General features: G+C 35.3%; 1 protein-coding gene across 2 annotated transcripts; it reads left to right on the forward strand.

The window, feature by feature from the left end:
* Positions 1-1,710: 1,710 nt before the first annotated feature.
* LOC140813720 (DNA-directed RNA polymerase IV subunit 1) lies at positions 1,711-21,960 on the forward strand. 2 transcript variants are annotated; one of them, XM_073172378.1, is made up of 19 exons: positions 1,711-2,070; positions 6,887-6,993; positions 7,433-7,556; positions 7,677-7,798; positions 8,567-8,620; positions 8,691-8,903; positions 9,955-10,092; positions 10,216-10,311; positions 10,410-12,335; positions 16,373-16,542; positions 16,656-16,722; positions 16,795-16,913; positions 18,017-18,195; positions 18,724-18,974; positions 19,046-19,219; positions 19,330-19,467; positions 19,806-20,044; positions 20,783-20,894; positions 21,653-21,960. In XM_073172378.1, exons 2-19 carry the CDS (start codon positions 6,907-6,909, stop codon positions 21,818-21,820), a joined length of 4,377 nt encoding a protein of 1,458 aa, XP_073028479.1. In that variant the 5' UTR covers positions 1,711-2,070; positions 6,887-6,906; the 3' UTR covers positions 21,821-21,960. The 2 variants fall into 2 exon arrangements, with proteins under 2 accessions (XP_073028479.1, XP_073028480.1); XM_073172379.1 differs by lacking the exons at positions 1,711-2,070; positions 6,887-6,993; positions 7,433-7,556 and having other exon boundaries at positions 7,725-7,803.
* Positions 21,961-23,880: the final 1,920 nt, after the last annotated feature.

Consider the following 23,880-nt stretch of genomic DNA (forward strand, 5'->3'; position numbering starts at 1 on the left):
TTGGACTGTTAGACTCGTGACTCCGGGGAGATGCATGTCTATCTATTGATACTGTCTCATATTTTTTAAATATCAGTTTTACCCGTTATAATCTGACATCACTATTTTATGGCCCACTAGTGAACTAGATCAAGCGGCACAACGTCAGCAGCTTGACACATGAGAACTTCCCAAGATGTCATATATCTCATTGCTAATCTCACTTATGTACATTTCCAATATTCCCTCCAAAGAAGTATATAGATATGCTTCTTGAGAGACTTGAACTCATTATCTCGCTCTGATATCAATTGTTAGGATCAAACACTTACCACTAGGCCAAAAACTATAGCTGTGAGCACATGAGCAACTCAATTTTCTTATACTCATGACAACGCATAATTCACCTATTTGGATGCTAAAAGGTCAGGATGTTAGGTCCATGAGTTTGGGAGAGATGCGTGTCTATCTGATGTCGTATCATATCTCGTAGAGATTCGTCTTACTGTTCCCTGCCTACGGCTCTGTCTCCTATATAGATAACAATATCTGTTAAAATGTGATATCACTCTTTACGACTCACATAGCCCATCAGATCAAGCGATGGAACATTATCAACTTGATGCACGATAACTTCTCAATAGGTCACCCATAGTATAAAAATTATTTGTAATTTATTTTTTATTTTTACATGATAATTTGGTCATCTGAATAATGGATGTATAAATATTTGGTTTAATTATAACACCACATTTTGCATATATAAAAAAAGAGAGCAAATGATCAATAAATATCTATCTCAATAGTTAAATGTGTGGTCCGTTCTTCTCAGACCGATTCTTTTTCTGCAATATCTGATTAACACAAAAAATGTTTCTACACTCTCCGGCCGGGCCCATATGTGTTTTTGAATGAAATTTGATACAAAATATTGAAAATCTAGAACAAATATATGATATTTCAGAGCTAAATATTTTACATCTGATACTAATAAATGATGTTTTGATACTCAAACATGTATAACAAGTTTTGATATTAAGGACACATCTTTTTCCGATGAAAATTCGATAAAAATCTTGAAACTATTAATATATTACATTTGAATATTAAATGTTTCAAATACGAACTTAATATATGATTTCTGAGTACCTAAACATGTATAACAATGTTTGGTAATAATGATGACATGTTTTTTTGGATGAAAATTCACTCCAAAATATTAAAAATCTGTATTTATATATGATATTTGAGTATTAAATGTTTTGGATCTGAAAATAATATATGATATTTTACTGCCCAAACATGTATAACAAATTGGTACTAATAACACATGTTTTTTCGGATGAAAATTGGTACAAAATATTAAAAATGTTATATTAGTATATGATTGTTCAATATATACTCTTTGAGACCATATACTAACATATGATATTTGATCACACAAACAACATAGAAAGTAGAGATATTAATATAATTATTTCAATTTTATACTCATAAATTTATTTTTGTACAAAATTTTTAAAAAATTTGTTTTGAAATATCATATATATATATATATATCTAAATTTTAAATATTTTAATCAAATTTTATTCGAGAAAATATTATTTTGTGTGAATTGAAAATTGTAGAAAAGCAAGAATTAAATACACATTTAATTAACAACAAGTCTCCTGAAAAAACAACAAATAATTGCATATTTGGTACGACTCGGTAGGAATTCTCCTTGATTGCTCTACACGAACACGACTCATGCGCTTCTCTCTTCCTCGGGAAACGGGTACCAATTCTTGCCCTTGATTTTCATTAATATTTACACTTTTGTCTTCACGTGTTTATTTTATAACCCTCCCCCCTTAAACCCATGTAGATTCCCTCCTCATAACACAATACCCTGCAATCTCTGCGCAGCAGTACGCCATTAATGCAAGAGCTTTCCATTGACGCCAAGAACACCCACGGGCTTATCTCCATCTCTGTTTCATACAGGGTGTGATCGGGGAATCCGTTGAGTGTTGGGGAGGGTAAAAGGAAGTTTTTTCTTTTGGTGAATTGAAGGAGGCGAGGGGAAAAATCGGTTCTCTCATCTTTTGGTAAGATGAGTTGTTTTTTTTCTGTGATTTTTGTTGTTTGCTTCCTCTTTTATAGATTGATTGTGCTTTATTGAAGATGGGTTTACGGTTTATGGATGTTATGTTATGAGCATTGATAATTTTCCCTTCTATCTGCATTTGCTTTCCTTGGTTCGCCTGATCATCTGCAGTTTTTGGGTTAATGTACATACTTGTTGACATTCAGTAGAAAAAGAAGCAGTCTTTTTTTCTTTTTCTGTGACAAAGGATCAGTGTTGATGGCTGTACCTCGCATGCCATTGATTTATTTTGTGAAGTGGTATGGTACGCTAGCTTTTCCTTGAAATTTCAAGCAGTTATGTGTTATCTAGTTAAAATATCGATTTTGAATTCTTGATCAAAATTGACGATGCCATTTGTTTATGGCACAACCAGTTTCGATTTCCGTCTCTTGTTCATAGTTGTGAAAGAGTTTTTACTTTATTCAATTAAACGAGTGAAAGATTAATGTATTGCTTGACCATTAAATTCAAATAAAAATTTGAGGAGTTTTTACTTTATTCGATTAAATGAGTGATAGATTAATGCCATTTGACCATTAAATTCAAATTAAAATTTGAGCTTGAATTTGAATAATAATTCGAGCAAAACTAGTAACCAAAATATCTCGTTTTTCGAGTTTTTATCATTATTAAAAAATTTATCCTCAAGCTCAAATTTAAATGAATTGATAATAGTTTGATTAATTCAGTTTGGTTATATACTTAGGTAGTATTTGCAAATGCTTAAAAAAAGTGATTATGGACTTTTCTTTTACAAAGTTTTGCGCAAATACTATCTTAGTATGATTAATGACCAAACTTTGTGAGGGGAGAAAACTGGTGAAATTTCTTCATTTTTTCTTACTCCTCATGGGTTGCTTTTTTTGTCATATCTTTATTGGCCTGTTTGTTTGATGGTGTTTCATGTCTTTGCTTGATGGCTATCTCTGCTGAGGCGTGAGAATTTGATTAGCATTTTGCAGAAGTTCGTGCAACAAGATCAACTAAACCCATGATCTCTCCCAAATGAAGAAAGGATTGTTATCACTTCAATCAAATAGCTGATTGAATCTTGTATTGCTTGAACCATTGCATAATTTTTCAAGTTATTCGCTGTAAAAATCATGTCTTCTGCATGCTTGGCTGCTAGCCTCACTTTTACCGTTTTGAAAACCTTTGTTGATATTAAATGTCATAGTAAAGCTCTAAGAGCTCGTGTCCATACATAGAATCATGTCAGTGTTATTATTTTCTCCCATTCCCTTCCCTAATTCTTTGTGACTGCTGAACATTAATTTCTTCCTCCAACTTTTCTTTTGACTCTGAAGAGATTCTTGCAAAGGTGATATCTTGCCAATTCTGTAGAGCAGAGAGCACGACCAGTGTAACTTTTGTTTTCATAGTTGTCATCCAATGACAGTATATACATGAAGATCTCCGAATTGGCCTGTGGATGTTAAAATGTTTTGTTGTTCGCTCTTATAATCATGCTTTCAGAACTGGCACCTTGCTTGTTCTTCCATTATCGACCCTTCATGTGTGATGTCCTTGACCTAAATGGGGCCATGTTTGTATTCTAGAGAAGCTTTATACCATCAACTTTGAAGGGCTATAACATTGATGCCACAACCATGAAGCATGGAAAACTTGCAGACTTTCACAATGAAAATTAAAATGTCATGTGTTTAACTCGAGCAATCCAATAGTTAATCATAGATTTTGCAAGCCTGTCCACCGAAATTGAAATTGATAATTCTTTTTCCTGCGCTCAAAAGATTTCCTTCTATATGAGGAAAATATGAGACACTTACATATATCCCTAACCTTTTGTCTACTCCTGTAGCCGTTGATTTGTGATTTCCACACCCCCTATCTCTTTCACCATGGTATTCTTCATTTTAAGAATGTTTTTATTCCTTTTCTGCCTCACCATATTTATGTTTACAAATTTACTGTCATCTTGATTATAAATTCTATTCCATCAATCCTTTTGCTCATTGTTATCGAAGTTCTGGCTATCATTTTGAACTTTCCCACCATCAATCCATATTCATCTCCATTTTGTTATCTGTTGCTTCATTAGCCCAAAATTTTAATGGTTAGGGTGCTGAAACTCTTTGTTTCTTCAGCGACAGCAAACACTAACACATAAAACAGACAAATTCTTTGTTTCCTTGCTGGAAAAACAGTAGAATATGGAGTCTCATAAACCTATGCAGAACTCCTCAACTGGTACATGATTAAATTTTATCATGCTTGTGAGTGTGCAGCTCATCAACCATCTCATCTCTGGGGGCTATAAATCTTACATATTCTTTGATTCATTGTTGCCGCAGTTGTATTCATCTCCGCCAACAAAATTTCATAATCACCAACTCTGAGAATTTTTTAGTTATAGCCTAAGCATAATTTCCTGATTAAATAAGATATCGCACTCTAAAAAATTCAAATATAAATTGTGCACTTAAACATAATATATCTTTGTTAATTTTGTAAATGGTACAATCATCATTTCATCTAACAAAATCTAAATTTTCTTAACATGATTCATGCATGGCGATCCGCTAACCCTCAAAATTGTCAACCTTGATTTTAGATCACCAAATTTTAGTGTTTGCAATGACATGTGCTTCTATGTTGGACCGGGTCCAATAGTGCTATCATGTTGTCATCGTCCATCTCAATTTCATAAATGTGTGCTGGAACCACAACTCACAGGCCATTAGGCATATTGTGCCATGTGTGAGAAAATGGACATACAAGCCATTGGGTCTGCTTCAGATTAGCATAACTTCTTGGAAATGTTGTATGCAACTAGCCTCTAAGGTTCCGGGTGGTTAATGAGATATAATAACTTATAGATATTTAATTAAAGTGACGATGAAATGGAAGATGTGGATATAAACGAGGGTGATAAAATATAGATTGTTCGATATGATTTTAAGTTTGAGGATAAAATGAAATGGAATATGTGGATATAAATGAGGGTGATAAAATATAGTTCAATAGGATTTTAAGTTTGAGGATAAAATTGGTAGAATTGTCAAAATAGGTTAGTGGGGTTGGCCGCTCGCCACTTTGGTTGTCGGGAAATTGCCAACCCAACTCACCACCGATTTTATGTGGTGAGGTGGGCTGACCCGGCGGGCCTAGCCGGTTTTGACAGCTTTGACGGTTAGATTAAACGGGGTGACCTATCCGGTGGGCCTCGACCGTTTTGACAGCTTTAAAAATTGGCTGCTATATATGTATCGTCCCAAATACCCTTTCAGATGTCCCATTGAAAATTTGTTCTTTCCTCTTTATGCACCATATAATTAAAGCCGAGCACTCTTTCCCATCCGATCACTATGTGTAAGGAAATTTTATTTGCACGCAAGGAAAGATTTACACAATCGCTGCTGCATACATGGTTACCAAGGCTAAGCATTCCTACTATTGCTGCCTGAAACAAGTTGAGCGAATGAACAATCCACTGACATCTGGTAATAATATTTTCTCAATTTTTTTTCCGGTGAAACAAATCCAATCGTCAAACATAAAATATAACAAAATAAATTTTTGGCCTAGAATCATAGGACAAAAAATTTTGTTAAATTACCTCGGCCATGTCAATGAAGTCCTCACCTTTACGTTTGCCGTCAATCCAAAAGTAATTTTGGGCGGAAGAAGTCTCATGGAACAAAAATTGTTTTATGGTTGCAACTTATAAGGCTTCTGAAGGTACAATAGTCCTATACACCGTACATCATTACATTAATTATTATAGCGATTACAAGGGGGTTGGGTTCTTGCTATCCTGAGTTCATTATCATCAGGGTAGATCCAATTACCGACATTGCCCAATTTTTTATATGTGATTCGCGTGTTTGGACCAATGATGACTATTGGATCTACAGTGGGGGTTAATGCCCCCGCTATAGCATCTCATTGACCTGACGAGGAATTTTCTGCCATGAACTAGGTATTGACTGAGTTTGCTCATGCTTTACCTAGTTGATAAAGCTAATGTGCCGAACGAAGGACGAGGGAGGAGAAATTGACAATTCTTCACTTATCAAGGCCATCAAATGGTGCTTGAATGTTATGTGAGACTGGGCAATATATATTTGGTTATAAGACTTGCATTCTTATCTCTTGAAATCTCTGTTGTGACTAGAATGCCAATAAAATTCTCCAGTTTTTCTTGTGAAGTGATTTCATCAAAATTGAGATCCTTGGTCTTCTAGAATCGTAGAAATTTATATGCGTGTCAGTACTGTTATTCGGATAAGCTTTATTAATCTCTGATAGGACATCTGAATTTCATTATGGTGATGTTATATAATCGTTGGAATCTTTTTTCTCTTAAACTCTTCTATTTAGAAGATTTAATTAATTAATAGAAGATGAATTATTTTACCATTTCTGCCTCATTCTTATATTATGACTAGTTGTACATTTAATAGAAATATCAATGCTTTTCTTGGAACGATTTTTTTGCTCATTGTTTTTTTCTAATTAAGTTTAGTGCCAACTTTAATTTTCTTTGCTATTAGTTTAGGGTAATTATGCTTTAAGATCTTCTGATTTTTCTTTTACATGTCATAAACTAACACTGAACTGCTTGTCTTAAGATACTGTCTCATGAGTTATTTAAGCCTTCATGCATGCTTTTTCTTGATTCAGCTTTGAAATGATGCCAAGTGTGAATAGATGTGGCATTGCAAAGCAACTTGTCTGTTACTATGGTTCTTTCTCACTAGTTGTATTGAATATAATTTTGCTTGACTAACAAACATTTTTTCCCATCCCAGAAGTAGTAGTTGGAGCTTCAATGGATAGCGACTCGTATATGGATCAGCAAGTTACATCAGGTCGCCTGAAAGGAATAATTTTCAATATTCTATCTGAGGAAGATGCCGTAAGTGTTAATATTCTCTTTCTTGAAGCTCTATGCTGATCTTGTGACTGACACGTAACAATCTAAGAGCTAGTATATTATTGCTTGTTCTTGTTTGCAGACGAGGATTGCTTTGTTATCTTTAGTTTTGTTGTCGTATTACTTAATTTTCACTTGATTAAAACAAACTTTTACTTCACACACTTGAACTTTCCTGTTTATATTCCCATCCTTAGTAGGGTTTCTATTGATTCATCCTCGTTTGTATATAACACTGCGTTTTTTGGAATTCTAGTGTATCCTGAATCATGATAAGCTCAGATAAGTTGAAGTAATTTGTTTATTAATAAAAAAAACTTAGTGTATTTGTTTATTAATAGAAAACCCAAATGTGTCAGTTATTTTGGTTCAAGTAATTTTCCTTGAAGTACTTCATCTTTACAGCCGTTCTCATTTCTAGGGAAAAATTTCGACCATGGTTGTTGGAACTGTTCACGAAGTGTCGGATCCTGCATTGGGAGTTCCCAATCGGCAGAATAGTGAATGCCTTACATGTGGCTCAAAATTGACCAAGGAATGTGAAGGTAGATTGGAGAATTAGAATAAAAAATAATACCTTTTTATCTTTTTTTCTCTTATCCTAAACACCTTGATTTGAAGGTTGTCGTGTCTTATCTTCATGACGACTTAACATACTTTTGCAGGTCATTTTGGTCTGATCAACTTTCCTTTTACAATCCTGAACCCATATTTCATGTCTGAAATTGCACAAATTCTAAATAAAATTTGCCCGGGATGTAAATTTTTTCGGCATGATAAGGTCAAGGTCAGGTATTGATTCTCATGTGTTGATACTTTTATTTGCCAGCATACATTGAAATTAGATTTGCATGTATATATTTATACTGCTTGTGGTTTATTAGTCATTTGATTGCATTTCTTGCAGCCTCTAGCATGTGAAATCTTTGGTGCTAATTTTACATTCATGAAGAATGCTCATTATCCTAAGGACTGCCCAATGTTTTACTTTGTATTGATAATAACAACGAAAATTTGGTGCCTGTGACATCTGTCGTTTTTTGTTTAACTTCTGCGGGCTCAGGATAATCTACTTGGAAAGAAAATAAAATCCGCATCTTGGTATTTGCATGATTAATATTAATTGTTCTTGACTGGAGATTTCTTCAGTCATTCTTTTGGTATGTTTTAAATCTATTTTCTGGTATACTATTTCGGTTTTGTTCTCTGATATCCATCCTTGTTCAACTCATTGAAACCTTTTTGAGATTAAAAAACAATCATTACGGTGCAGTATAAGACCAACCATGCATCTCTGATATGTTCTGAGGAATGGAGGGAAAAAAGTCGACTATTGATATGCTCTTTGGTGGTAAATAACTCGAGAGTTAGTTGGTTTGTTAGCACCATTTAACAACCTGAATATTCATTCAGTTGTGTTTTCGGCGATCTCCAAACTCCTGTATATCAGTCCTCCATCAGCAATTGTTGTTTGTTGTACTATCTGGTGAATGCTCTTTTCCTTATTCTTTTTATGATACTGAGTTTTTTTCATTCTTGTCTTTGCATGCAATAGAAAAATGATTTTGCAACGAGTCATCAACAACCAGACAAATGCAAATATTGTGCTGTAAGTGCATTTGGCTGTTTTTATTACCTACCCGCATGATCATTACCAACTTATTACCGTCTAATAACAGAAAAGCTCAAAAGGAATTTATCCAAAAATGGTATTTAAAGTATCCTCCAAGGATGTGTTTGCAAAAACTGCAATTATCGCCGAAGTGAATGAAAAACTGGGGAATACGAGCTGTTTCGAGGGTCTGCCTTTCGATTACTGGGATATCATCCCCAAAGATTCAACCCACGAACAAGTCTTGCAACCGAACAGAAGGGTTCTATCACCTGCCCAGGTAACATGTCCTGTCATTTTTATTGTTTAAAAGGAAATTTTTCTGTAATAGATACTCATCTTTCTTTTTGCCCTCCAGCTCCTAGTGTTTTATGTCTATTTATTGCCTTTGAGATTTATGATCTTTTTTACCTGCAATAGTTTCCCCCTTATATCCATTTTCTTTAATGTCAACTGAACAAGGAACATCATGTCTGGAATTTTTGAGGCTCAATTCATTTATCATTTCTTGGGCTATAATATAATTTCTTGGAAGAGTTGTAGTATTTTTAAGTTTTCGAATTCTAAGTAACTAAGATATTGAGCACTTTGTCTTGAAAATGTATGAATGCTTAAACTTTTGGAATTGACGTCTAAACATAGAAGTCGTAAGTAGTGAGATTTTGATGACCAAAACTTGGACGTCCTTTCAGTTTCATTGGGCATTTATCACGATTGATTATGGGCAACAGATTTTCTGCCCGCCCTTGCTCACATTGACCAATCTTGTCCACACACGTGGTAAAGAGAAAATAGATGGCAAAAATTTTTGTGGCTATGTCCAAAAATTAGCAGGATGAACTCACTTTTATACCTCTGCCAATGTGCCTTTTATGCTAAAATTCCTGGAGTCTGTTCTGTTGCAAATGAGAGAAAATCCCTGTGATGTTCTTCACTCAAAATGAATTCCCATGTAGTGTCCCTAGGCTCTGCTCTGCTCTGCTTGCAGAACGTTCTCTTTATTTTCAAGTAGGATCTAGCTTTATCACCATCTATGTATACAATGATTTTAAGTTTTGCATAGCAATCCCATGTCATGTAAGCTGTTTAAACATTTTAGGATTTGGTCGATTGCATCTCAGTTACTTACGGAATTGAGCCAAGAAATTGATTAACAGCTTGTTCAGTAATTGAGCAAACAGATGAAAAACACTCCAACCAATCAATTGCTAACCAGTCTGATTTTTTTATCACTGTTCTTCAATATCAAAATTTGTGAGATTTTTCCTCTTTTTTGCATCATTTTTTTCTGTGATGGCCAAGTGATGCATTTGTTTATTTTTACCGTTCAGATTTATAGTATGTTGAAAGATGTTCGCCCAAGGATCCTTGAAGCACTTCTCAAAAGGAAGAATTCAATCTTTCTCAACTTCTTACTTGTCACTCCAAATAGTCATCGCGTGAGAGAATTTGGGCAGCACATAACTCAGGTAAGTGACGTGGCTGTTGTTATTCTTGTCTTTTGTGTCACAATAGATAGATTGCATGGGATTTTAATATTTCTATATCTAACTGATTGCAAATTAGTTACTTTTTTACTCGACTGATTCCAGGACGAAACTACAGCTATGTACAGAAAGCTCATAGATTTTAGAGGCACACCCAATGAATTAAGTGCTCGTGTTCTGGACCGTTATAAAATTTCCAAGGCAAGCAAACAAATAAAGTTTTCTTCTTCTCTGCCTTCTTTTTCTTCATAGACCTTATCCGAGAGAAAATACTTGTGTTAATACCTCCCTTGTTGCAGTTACGCTCTGAAAAATTGTCAACTAGACAGCAAATATATGCTGAACTATCGTCCAGAAATGATTCTGCAGCCGATTTTTCTGGGTTAAAACATGTAAAAGAATTACTACTTGGAAAAAGAACAGATCATTCTTTCCGGTTGGTGGTTGTAGGTGATCCTAGGATTAAAGTGGATGAAATCGGTATACCAATTCAAATTGCAGAAAATGTGCTGATCAAGGACCATATAAATCTGCGGAACTGGGACAAGCTAGAACCTGGCTGTGACTTGAGGTTTTTTCTAAAAGGAGAATTGTCAGTAATCAGAAACAATACACTAAAGTGCATCAGATCTAAGGAACTGTTGCAGGTCGGAGATTCTGTTAGCAGGCCTTTAATGGATGGAGATATTATATTGATTAATAGGCCTCCATCAATCCACCAGCACTCTCTAATCGCATTATCTGTCAAAGTACTTCCAATTAACTCTGTTCTTTCCATTAACCCTCTTATATGTTCTCCACTTCGAGGTGATTTTGATGGAGATTGTCTTCATGGTTATGCCCCGCAATCAGTGGAGTCTAGGGTTGAGCTTACCGAGCTTGTGGCTTTGAACAAACAGCTGGTGAACGGACAGAGTGGTCAGAACCTCTTGTCACTAAGTCATGATAGTTTGTCTGCTGCTTATTTGATCTTGGAAGATGGAGTTCTCTTGAGTAAGCATGAAATGCAGCAGCTACAAATGTCCTGTTCTTGTCTGCCACAGTTGCCAGCTATCGTCAAGTCTTCATCAGACACTAGTTTTTGGACTGGAAAACAGCTGTTTAGCCTGCTTTTGCCAACAGATTTTGAGTTTGATTTTGCATCTGATGGTGTATATGTTAGTCAAGGAGAGCTTGTAACATCCTCCCATGGATCTTCTTGGTTACGAGATACTAGGGAAAACTTCTTCCAACGTCTTCTTCGTCATTCTGGGGAAAAAACTCTTGACTTTCTGGGTGCTGCTCAGGAAGTTCTTTGTGAGTGGCTGTTTATGAGGGGACTCAGTGTTTCATTGTTAGACCTTTGTCTTACATCTGATCCACAGTCTCAGAACAATATCATGGATGATATCTCTTCAGGTCTGCAAGAAGCAGAAGAGCTGTCATTCATCAGCTCGTTAATGGTGGATTGCAACCAAAAGTTTCTCATCGAGAGCTCCGAAGACAGTGGGAAGATTATGGATTTTCAGAAGGAACGCATGCATGTTGCACAGCAGAAATCTGAATCATTTAGCCGAGCTTCTATTTCTGCTCTGAAGAAAGTCTTTAGAGACATACAGAATCTTGTCTATCACTATGTAGATGATAACAATTCATTCATAGGCATGCTGAAGGCTGGTAGCAAGGGTAATCTGCAAAAACTAGTACAGCATAGTATGTGCCTGGGATTACAACATTCGTTGGTTCCATTGTCTTTTCCAATACCTTGTCATCTGTCTTGTTCCTCATGGAACAACCAGAAGAGACATGCTGACGTAACTGAATTGCATGGTGCCAAGGAATTGTCGCACTCGTACTTCCCATTTACTGTGGTTGCTAATTCTTTTCTATCAGGCTTAAATCCCTTAGAATGTTTTGTACTTTCTTTGACAACCCGTGATAGTTCTTTCAGTGGTCATGCTGATGTTTCTGGGACTTTAACTAGAAAGCTTATGTTTTTCATGCGCGATGTAGTCTCTGCATATGATGGAACTGTCAGAAATTGTTATGGGAGTCAAATTGTTCAGTTTTCTTATTGCACAGAAGATGCTACTATGGCCCCCAATGATGTCCTTGGTACCTCAAATGTTGGAGTTGGTGGACATCCTGTTGGTTCATTGGCTGCTTGCGCCATTTCAGAGGCTGCATACAGTGCTTTAGATCAGCCTGTCAGTGCATTAGGGCCATCACCATTGCTAGCAATAAAGGTATACTTCGTCTCTTGTGGTATGGCCTAAAAAATTCTTGCTTTGCTTTGTATTGCTTGATTGTTTGTAGGCTGAATATGTATTGGTAATTTGAAGTTTCTACGCAGCAAGGACAAATTAACTTCATGGACTAATCTTAACTTCATGGACTAATCTGCATCTTTCTTTTGTAGCTAATGAAACTGTAAATGATGTCATTGAATTCTGCCAACTTTTCTCACCTACTTGAAATTTAATGCACCATTCTTCAAGTGATCATGGCAGTAGTACCATCATTTTACAATTTTAGCTATTAATAGTGATTCACATCCTTCAACACCTAGTTAATAAATTCATTTGTGTAGTTTCTTATTTCTCATAGGGGATCTGCAATGGTTAAATGAAAATTTGTTCTTGGAATATCAGGGGTGATAGGTCAGGTAGATGTAGGGGTTTAGTTAGAGAGTCTTGCGCAAGGAGAGGCCGGACATTGTTGTTCTTCAAGAAATTAAGAAATTAAGAGAGAGTCGGTATATATGAGATTTATTTTAAGTTTGTGGAAGTCTAGGTTTGTTGAATGAATATTACTACCTGCTATATGGTAGATAAGGGGTAACTTGGTAATATGGGACCCTAGATTGGTTTCGGTTACTGATAATCTGATTGGAGAATTCTCAGTTTTAATTCAAATTGAAAAGAATGTTGGTAACAAGTGGCGGTTTTTACCAGTCTATACCTTGCAAGCCTAATGATAATTGGTGTTTAGGGGGGATTTCAATGTCGGTAGATCATTAAGTGTGAAAATGATAGTGGATCCTTAAGTACGAACATGAAATATTTTGATTCATTGATAAGAGAATGAAATGCAAAGTATACTTGGTCGAATTTGAGGGCGTCTCCTATTTGTTGTAGATTTGACAAATTCTTGTTTTTAAGGGGTGAGTGGATACTTTCCTTACTACAGACAAACAGTCTTGTCCATATTGACTTCAGATTGCTTTCCAGTGATCCTAAATACTACTAAGTCTAAGGGGGTCTGTCACCATTAAATTCGAGAATGTGTGGTTGAAACACACTAGTTTGAAAGAAGTACTCTCATCTTGGTGGAACAATTCTGATCTTCGGGGTTATGAGAGGTACAAATTTATGAAGAAATTAAAATCTATCAAAAGTGATCCATAGGTTTTCGGGAACGTGGGAATGAGATGTGCAGAATTGGAAAATAAAATCTGTCGGTTGGATGATCAAGAAAATGAGGGTCAGACGAGGTAGCAATCGAAAGAAGAGAGAACAAATGTGCATTAGAAGAGTTAGTGTGTCATAGGAACAAGATAGATAATCAAAAGGAAAAAGTCAAATAGTTGAGAGAAGCGGATCAACACAAAAACTTTTCATGCCCTATTTAACCATCGTAGGAGTAGGTCATCTATTGACAAGTTGGAATAGGTGGATGGGTTGATAATGTCATATAATGAGCAGATTGAATCGACCATTGTAGAGTTTTTCATAAAATTATAAACATATCTAGTGAATGGGGTTGGGGCATACAAGGAGTTGAATGGTGCACTATCTATGGTGAGTCCGGAGTAGAGTTGGAAAAATCTTTATCAGACGTTGAGATTAAAAGCTCAGTGTTTGAGAGTGATGGAGAAAAGGCTCTGGGCCCAAATGGTTTTACATTGACGTTTTATCTGGAGCGTTGGGATATTGTAGAAGGAGATCTAATGAAGGTGTTTAATTAATTTTTTGAGGGGGTGTTATAAATGGTAATATTGTATTCCCAATGAGACATATATCTGTTTGATACTGAAGAAACAAGATTCAGTCAAGGTAAATACTTTAGGCGCCTATTAGTTTGACGACCAGCTTGTATAATATTGCTAAGGTTTTGTCAAGTAGATTGAAAAAGGTTTTACCGATCACAATAAAAGAGACTCAAAGTGCTTTTATTGAAGGGTGACAGATTCTTGGCTATTGTCTTATAGTGAATGAGGTGGTTGAGGAGTTGAGGTGTAAAAAAAGAAGGGAGGGTGTTTAAAGTTGACTTTGAGAAGGCCTACGATAATGTGGATTGAGGCCTTTTGGATTATGTTTTACTGAAAAAAGGTTCGGAGAGAATGGAGAATGTGGATTCGGCCGTGTTTCGACTGTTTCATTTTCAATTCTTATTAATATTAATGATAGACCCATGGGTAAATTTAAGGGTGAGAATGGCCTGAGGCAAGGTGATCCGCTCTCACCTTTCCTGATTAATTTAATAGTAAACGTGCTGGGTAGATTGATTGATAAGGCCGAAGGCAAGAAACCTCATACGTGGTCTCCAAGTGGGTAGAGTGAGAGTTGAGGTGTTACACATTCAATTTGCGGATGATACTCGGTTTTTTGTCAACAATGAGTGCCATCTGTTGTTTTTGATAGAGATCTTGAATTCATTTGGTCATATGTCAGGTTTAAATATCAATATGAGTGCTTGTGGGGCCTTAATTGTGTAGGAGAAGAGAGGAAATATTAGCTTGAGAGATTGGGTGTGGGAGGCAAAGTTGGAGTATTACATATCTGGGTGTTCCACTAGGCGAAAACGCGATGAAAATGTCGTTATGTTAACCTGTTCGAAAATGTTGTTCGAAAATGTCTAAGAAGCTAACAAGTTTGAAGAAGCATTTTTGTCTAGAGGGGAAGATTAACTTTGATTTGTGCGGTGCTGAATGTGATATCATTGTACTTCATGTCTTTTTTTAGAGTCCCAAGGGGTATAGTGGAGATTATGGAGAGGACTATGAGGGATTTTATTTGGGATGAAGTTGATGGAGATTCAACTATCATGTGGTTGTGTGGGAACAAGTCTATAAACCAAAATAAAGAGGGGGTTTGGGTATTGGAAACATTTGTATGAGGAATAGGGTCTTTTCTGGGGAAATGGTGGTGGAAGTGTTCTATCGAAGAGGAACCGTTGTGGAAGAAGGTTATTGTGAGCAAATAGGGGTACAGGATAATGGTTGGGACATATGTTTAGTAAGAAATGGTACTTTTAGGAGCTCTTGGAAGTTTATTTCAAGAATTTATCCGGCTTTTCACTAGTTAGTGAGGGCAGTGGCGAGAGGGGGCAATAAGATCATGTTTTTGGAGGATAGGTGGTGGGATGATTCTTCTTTTAAGGACCTCTATCCCATTTTATTTTAGTTATCATCGATGCATAATAAACACATTTATCATTTTGTCCAGTGGGAGAGCTCCTCTTCTTCTATATCTTGGGTTTTGTATCTTCAGAGGGATCTGAGGGATGAGGAAGGGTTTGAGCTGAGCTCCTTGTCAGAGTCTTTAGAGAGGGTCAAATTGGTTGAGGGGGGCAGATGATATCAGAGTTTGGGACGGATGGGGATCTTTCATGTTTATTCTCAGTCAAATCTTTATGAGTCTTTCTTTCCAATATGTGGTTTTCCTTTATTCCCTCTCTTTCATGTCATTTGGAAAGCTTCGATCCCACCAAAGGTTCAAGTCTTCTCATGGATAGTGGTGCTGGGTAAGCTGCCAACTTGCGATGATGTAAAAGAGATGGACTTCGTGTGCATCGGAATGAGATGGAGAATCAAGATCAGTTGCTTTTTCATTGTTTTTTCACGAGTTGCATTTGGTTCAGAGATTTGGAGAAGATAGGTTTGGTTTGGGTGGTTCCAAGATCTCCGTACGGACTATTTGTTGTAGATTTTCGACACGACCGCGGCAGGAGGGGTAGAATTTTTTGGACAATGATAGTTCATTGTGTCCGCTGTTCACTTTCGTTGAAGTGGAATAGACGGATTTTTGACAGTTTAGAAAATCGATTGAAAAGTGCTGGGACAAGATTAAAATTCGGACATCTAGCTGGATTGGGAAGTACGTAGAGTTTAAGAATTTCTTATTCTCATATTTGTTGAAGGATAGGAGTTATATTTGTAGTTAATTTGAGCAGGCTTTTGTTTTGTTTTTTGTTTTTGTTAAGATGCGGATCAGTTTTCCGCCAACTGTAATTAAAATACTTAAATGCTTTTAATTAATTTGTTGCAATTATTTGAACACAGAAAGTTTTTGAATGTGGAGTAAAGAAGAGTCGTGGCAATAAAAGTGCATCACTATTTTTGTCGAGAAGACTTGGAAGATGGGTGAATGGTTTTGAATATGGAGCTCTAGAAGTCAAGAATCATTTGGAAAGACTGTATTTCTCGGACATAGTTTCAGAAGTTAGAATATGGTGAGTTTTCTACTATCCTTTTTACATGTCTCTCTTTTCTTTTTTCCTGTTGGTGATATTGTTTTGTAAGGATTGGATATTTAATGCCTCATTACGGCCACCACCTGTACCAGTCTCTCCCTGCAGACAAATTGCAGCACTAATGCTAGTCCATGGGTTTGCCATTTTCTTATAAATAAGGTAATACATCAACTTATTTATTTCTTCTCGGGCATCTGTTAATCTAGTTTATGACTCCTGCTATTCTTCCAGGAAATTGTCGAAAAGAGACGGGTAAGATTGCATTCTGTTATGGATGCTCTTTATATGCAATGTTACGCTGTTGAAGCAAAACCAAAAGCAAATCTACCCAACTTGCGGATAGTTTGTAAGTAAGTTTCGCTTCGTACCAGGACTGTCCATGTGTCCTGCTTACTGAATAAAAAAATTGTGTGAAGGAGTGGAGAAAAAATCTATATCCACACCATTTGTGTAGCTCTAACAATGTGTTTCTTCCAATTGTGAAACGTTCTAATCCTCCCCAATATTTCATCTAACGTGTTTATACAGTTAAGGTTAAAAGCAGCATTTTCAATAAAAGCTGCAGGAAGAGAAGATTATTTCACAAATCCAGATTTCTTCAATTTTTGTTTGAAAAAAGTTGACTTCCTTTTAACTGATGTTATATTTGGTTGCAAAACGTTCACTTCCATTTGTACTTGATGTTAACTTTGATATTAGTAGAAAATCAATCGTTTTTCAACTCAAGTTCAACAACACATGCATCCCTACGTCTTGGGACTTTGTTTTAAGAAATAAATATTATTTTGATACAACGACAGGATTAAAATTCACAATGCAGAAAAGTAGAGACTAGAAATACTCGACACCAAATACAACACTTCGAATAGATTGAAATGACCTGTTACATTAAACTTGGAGAAAACTCCAAGTACTGTGATTAGATTAGGGGTGGCTGTAGGAGCTTCTAATATATTATAATTACTATGAATCATTTCTCAACCTCTGCAGAACACTTTGTGTTTTTAAAAAAGAAACAAACATATGCTCCATTGGGAGGTTTCTATGACTCTTTAGTCCTTTTATTTACATATCCACTCATTTATATTTACTCTGTACTTGCAGTTCTGATGTCCTTCCTTTGACGGCATCCTTTTTTTCTAATTTATAAATTGTAAATTAGCATATGATAACGAAAGGAATATATAAGATTTTTTGAATCCGCTGTATCTGTAGAAGTCTCAGTGCCTAAAGTAGCTGGACTCTCATATTGAATTCCACATGAGAAGGAGTATGACAAACAATTTGTAGGGAACCACTGATTAAAATGTCAAGCCGAATGACCTGTTTAATTTTTGAAGTGGTTATTCTTACGCGGAAAATTATGCTTACTTAAAGAAAGGACTCAACTTTGTATTTGCTAACCATTTTGTTTCTGTCTTCAATCCTTCTAATCTTACTTTCTAATTGTCAGGGAGTGTTCTGATGCTGTTGCTCACTCAAAAAGTAACTCCAGAATCTGCATCTCAGTTGCATTGAGTGAAAGAAACAAAAAAAAGTCACATGCAATAGATGGAAAAAACAAGAAAAAATCGGACTTGGAAATTCTTCGTGAATTGTTGGTTCCAATGCTTCTTCAAACAGTTGTAAAAGGTTTCGACAAATATCATTGCTTCATTTTAGGAATCTAGACTTGGTATTCTCGTATATTTAGATATTTATTCATTGTCTTATCATGATTTTTTTTTTCTTGAAACAGTATGGTAGGTTGATATGCGATGGCTTGTTTGTCCTTATCTGATATATATAGTTTATATTTCTCTGTTATTAGGCCTATATCATTGAGAATTATGGCATTGTAGTTAGACGATGATTGTTAATTTGGGTATGCTCGGAACTTTGGATTTCCTGACCTTTCAGTCCTGTTAACTGGTATGGGTTGGAAATTGATTGACAGGTAGAAATTGGATCTGAAAGAAATTGATAATGCGATGTTGAGGCCCCATGCTACACATAGAACTGGATATGAAATTTTGGGGAAATTTATGTTTTTATAATTTCAATAAACCATTCCATCAGTTCATATCTATAAGGAGAATAGTGTAGCCCATTTCAAACAAGATAAATCAATGCATCCCTTTGGTTATTCTAGCTTACCTTAATTATCGAAAATTTTGACAGGTTTTCTCGACATCAGGAAGGTTGATATTTTATGGAAAGATGAATCCAATCATCCCAAAGGTTCTTCAGGAGAAATTTTTTTGCGAGTTTCCATGACTGAAAAGTGTGACAAAACTAAATTCTGGAGCGTCCTAACGAACCATTCCCTTCGGATAAGAAATATAATTGACTGGGACCGGAGTCATCCGGATGACTTCCTTGATTACAGTGACGCCTTTGGCATAGACATCGCATGGCAGTATTTTGTCAATGTATGTATTTAATTTTCTTTCATACCATGCAGTTCATGTCACAGTGTCTAGTAACTCTTCATCAAATGTAGAGTTTGAATTCTGCCATCAGTGACACCGACAAGTCCATCCTTCCTGAGCATCTGATTGTCACTGCAAATTGCCTGTCATCGACTGGAAATTTTTTGCCCATAAATGCGAAAGGGTTAGCCCAGCAAAGGAAGGAAGCTAATGTTTATTCACCATTCACCCAAGCCTGCTTCTCGGTTTGTTGTTGTTAAATTGAAATTTTTCCCACCTGGATTAACCGTCATCATTTCTCTTGTTCAACTAAATTAACATGGTGTTGTTTTTTTCATGTTCTAATCAAGTACAGAATCCTAGTGAATGCTTTATTAAAGCAGCCAAGATGGGACAAGTGGATCGGCTACAAGGAAGCATTGATGCATTGTCATGGGGACAAACTCCATTGATTGGGACTGGTTGTCAATTTGATATTGTATTTAATGGCAAGGTAGATAATACATTTTGATACTATGAGGGAACTGGATGTATTTTTCGAAGCCATCGCTTTATTTGTAATAGCATTGTTCGAAAATGGACGTGAAGAACATCTTATATAGGAATTTGGATCGAAGAAGATTATCGTACTAAAGTCACACAAAATGTTGCATTTATTTCAAGTGTCCTTGCATTGCATTTTTCTATTCGTTGAAAAAGACTCAAGAGTTCTGGAAGCTTATCAGTCTGAAAGCATATTCATTTTCTAATTGCAAATCAGATGACATTTTTATGGTAGTAGAAAGTTATACTCTCCCTTTATTTGATTGTTTCTACGTTTTCATGCATCAGGGACACGAACTTTCAGAACCTGCTGATGTCTACGGTCTATTGAGGGCCAATATTGAAAGCGTCAACAAAAATGAGAAAATCAAGCTGCCAGTCAAGCACGTGTCCGAGGAATCTAATGTTCAGCGCCAGTATTTTAGCACAAAACTGCATAGGAGTTTGCCGAATGGAAAGTTATCAGCACATTTCTCTGTGCATGAAATACAGAAAATTTCACGATCATTGAAGCGTATGCTGCAGGAGTATGTGAAGCTTTTACTTGCCATTTCTTTTTCTTACGATTGAGACTCTTCTTTATGCCTTTCATGCCATTGCAAATACAACTTTAGTTTTTATGCGTTTTACTCTTTCTATATCTTCTATTTTCGGTTCTACATTGTTCATTAATGGTCTACCCACCAATACTCTCTCCTGCTCAATACTTAAACCGAGATTCGTATGAGCATAGTTGGAAAAGTTAACTCAAGAAACTAATTTGTGATGTACGGTATGTTGTACAAAAAATAAAAATGTAAATGGTGATGTTTGCTATAGATACACAACGAGCATCCATATTTTTCTTATGTTCGACCTGGCTACATAGTATTTCATGATTAGCCAGCCAAGGAACAAGCTGGAATTGTTGATAATGTGAAATAAACGATGACATCTTGATTAAGTACATGTCCCTGAATCTCAACTTTCTAGTTATGTGGCTCTGGCTAATTTATCCTCAGCTGGAGGTAATTAAAAATAAATTGTACATCATCGCGGCTTTTGTACCAAATGTAGAAGACTAGAAGCGCTTAAATAATGCTATGAGAGTCGAGAGAGATATATGCATTTGTCAAGGATTATTCATGAATTATAAAAAAAATCCAAATACTATGGCTGCTTCAAAATTTCAAATTCCCGAATCTATTATCATTAAGATCATCTCAATGTGTTGTGTTTTGCAAAATTTCCCCACCAAGTTTTATATAAGCTTTCCCGTGTTTCAGGTATGGTATGGACTGCCAGTTGAGTGGAGAGGACAAGTTTACAGCTCTGAGGGCTCTACAATTTCATCCAAGATGGAAAGAGAAGATTGGAGCGGGTGCTATGGAGATAAAGGTATGTCCTTTGGATACTTATCTTAGGAGAGCAAATACACACTCTGAAGCTTCTTCTGATGAATTGACCAGTTATTTGTTCATGTTTGGTTGGTGGTGATCGTCGTATAGAGAGATTACATGTGTACTTATTTCCTGTATGCTAAAAGAATTATTCATAGACCATTCTCTTGACAGTAAATGTATAAATTTAATCTTTTGAAGACCGCGGATGTTGGTTATATGGCAATTCTTGTTGACCACCCTTCTAGAATTGGCGCAAAAGGGTTCAAGAGCTTGACCTATTTCTTTTGGAATATTTGGGAATTGAATCTGCAGGAGGCCTTGTGCTATTTTGTTTAGAAATATAAACTTTACTCCATCAATTTAATTTAATTTTTTTTATTTTAGCTGGATATCAAACATGGGAGGAACCAAAAGAGCATTTTTTAGTTGCGTTTTTATTTATAGAGTGGCAGTACTGTTTAAAGAAATTTAGATGTTGATGCTATTCTTTTCTTTAATTTTTAATTAAACTCACAATTCCAGTACCTCTGATGTTGCAGTAGCCAACAATTAGAAACTAATGCTCTCTCAGGAGCAAACCTGATAATGTCTTTTGAGATTGTTAATTTAAATTGAAGTCCTAAGATTTGAATAGTTCCATAATGAGGCTTTGCGGTTATAATTATTCCACTGTAGGTTTGCGTAATCTGACCAACCCTTGTGGGGGTTGTTGTAAATAACCCATTCTTGGTTCATCTTCTCTTCATATTCCAGGTTGGTCGTCATCCAAAACATGAAGAATCCCGCTGCTTTGTACTGGTCCGCACAGATGGTACGGTGGAGGATTTCTCGTATCACAAATGCGTGCACCATGCTCTGAAACTAATTGCTCCTCAGAAGGCCAAGGCCTATGGCTCGAAATGGCTAAATGGAAAAACGTAAGCAACAATTGTTTTTGCTAGAGGGCATGATCAAAAAGCGCCCCATTGAACCACATTACTTGCTACATAACTTTTTTTTCTTTTCGCAAGAGGCCGGTATCAAAAAGCGCCCCATTGAACCACATTACTAGCAACTGAACTTATTTTTCCCTTGGCCTCTTTTTTAATATATAAACATTTATATCCTTTGTAACTTGGATAGCCCAAGCTTCTTTTTGCTGCTTCCACTGAAGCTTGTTAGCCATAGCTGGGCTAATGAGATTTAGTGGAAGTAGCAACGGGAAAGCTTTTAAGGGCTATCCATCTTCAGGTTGTATCGTCATCATTTGTGTGGTTCTTCGTTACGTCATTTTTTTTAAATCATTGATCTGTATCTGATAAACTCGTTGCGATAATACATAGGTTCTGAAACCTTTTGGGGTGAAATTGTGATCTTATAATCGTGCTAAGTGTAAGAAGGAATGGTTTTGGTTTGATGTTGTGTTTGAAATATCCTGCTTTACTTTTCTTGAATAGACTGTAAAATCCCTGTAGTTCCCAGATCTTTTTGGCGTAATGGTGTTTAGATTAATTTAAGTAAATAGATTTCAAATATACACCCAATATGACATGAGATCAACCAGTTGAGATGCGTATGTCAGTTCACTTCTAAAATTACAATCCTTCTGTCCAAATCAAATATCGTATCGGTATGCAATAGTAAAGAAGTTGGTTTGTTTTGTTGTAAAGGTCATTAAACATACTGTCTTATGTGAGTTTTCTATTCAAAGATAATTTCTGATTTTAAAACCAAAGACATCATTCTTATTTTATGTTTTAAAAATATATTTCACATCTTTTGACACGATTTTTATTTTTGCTATTATTATGTTGTATTTTAGCACTGTGTAATAAATTTTAAAAAGCCTCAAGTACCATATTATATATATTTTTTTAAAAAATATTACTTGGATTATGATATAATTTATGGTTGAATAGAATATTTGTTCTTGTTCAAACAAGAATTAAAGAACATCTGGTATAAAAAAAGGTTTATACCACAATGATGGTTGACGGCTACGTTATTTGTCCTCTAAAATCCAGCTTAAATATTACATTTTTTTTATATAAAAAAAATCCCAGCTTATATAATCTGGAAAAAAATTCTAAACTCGAGTATTTTCTAAATTAGTTTAAAATTTTGATTTCGAAAATTTCTAATCTGATAAATTATGCATGAAAATATATTTAAAAGTTATTCTTTTAATATCCCAGAGTCTAACTCTAATACTTTGACAAAAACTTGTGTTAAACGGTCTCACGTATCGTATTTTGTGAGATATATATCTTATTTGGGTCATCCATGAAAAATATAACTTTTATGCTAAGAGTATTACTTTTTATTGTAAATATCAGTAGGGTTGAATCATATCATAAATAAAGATTCGTGAGATCGTGTCACAAAAAACCTACTCATAATACTTATTATGAAGTACTCTTTAGGAAATATACAAAGTAAGGGTGTTCTATTTTGAACTTATTATCCAAAGATTTATTGTTTTGAAAAAATCCCAATACCCACACCTTTGCTTATTTGGTGCAATTATTAACCATTTTCTAAATTACCCTTTAATAATCAAATCATACGTGTATCATCAACTGTGTTTTAATCTTTACTAGACTCGTTCGATGAGACGATGTACTAATAAATTGAAAAATATATAACATAATTAATTTTAACTTCAGTTATTATAAAACTCCATCAATTAATGAAATAATTACTTCTTGATTCATTCCAAATCACAGCTAAGCGTGTTCAAGTTTTAGTTTGGAAATGGAATTTTTTTATTCCTCTTTGGTTTTGGATATTTTTTTTCCCTTTTTGTCTCTTTTAATTTTCCATTTTAAATTAAAATAGGATAGCATTAGATAAATATTAGTATTTTCTTAATATAATATAACAACGAAAATACTATATAATACAGTAAAAAATATAAATTATTCATTTCTTATGTTGTTAAATGACAAAAAAAAAAATTCAAATATGGAGTATTTAATTAATGAGAAGGTGTTGAGTGAGTT

The sequence above is a fragment of the Primulina eburnea genome, chromosome 15 (genome assembly GCF_022965805.1).
Source record: "Primulina eburnea isolate SZY01 chromosome 15, ASM2296580v1, whole genome shotgun sequence".
In the NCBI taxonomy this organism is placed as follows: Eukaryota; Viridiplantae; Streptophyta; class Magnoliopsida; order Lamiales; family Gesneriaceae; genus Primulina; species Primulina eburnea.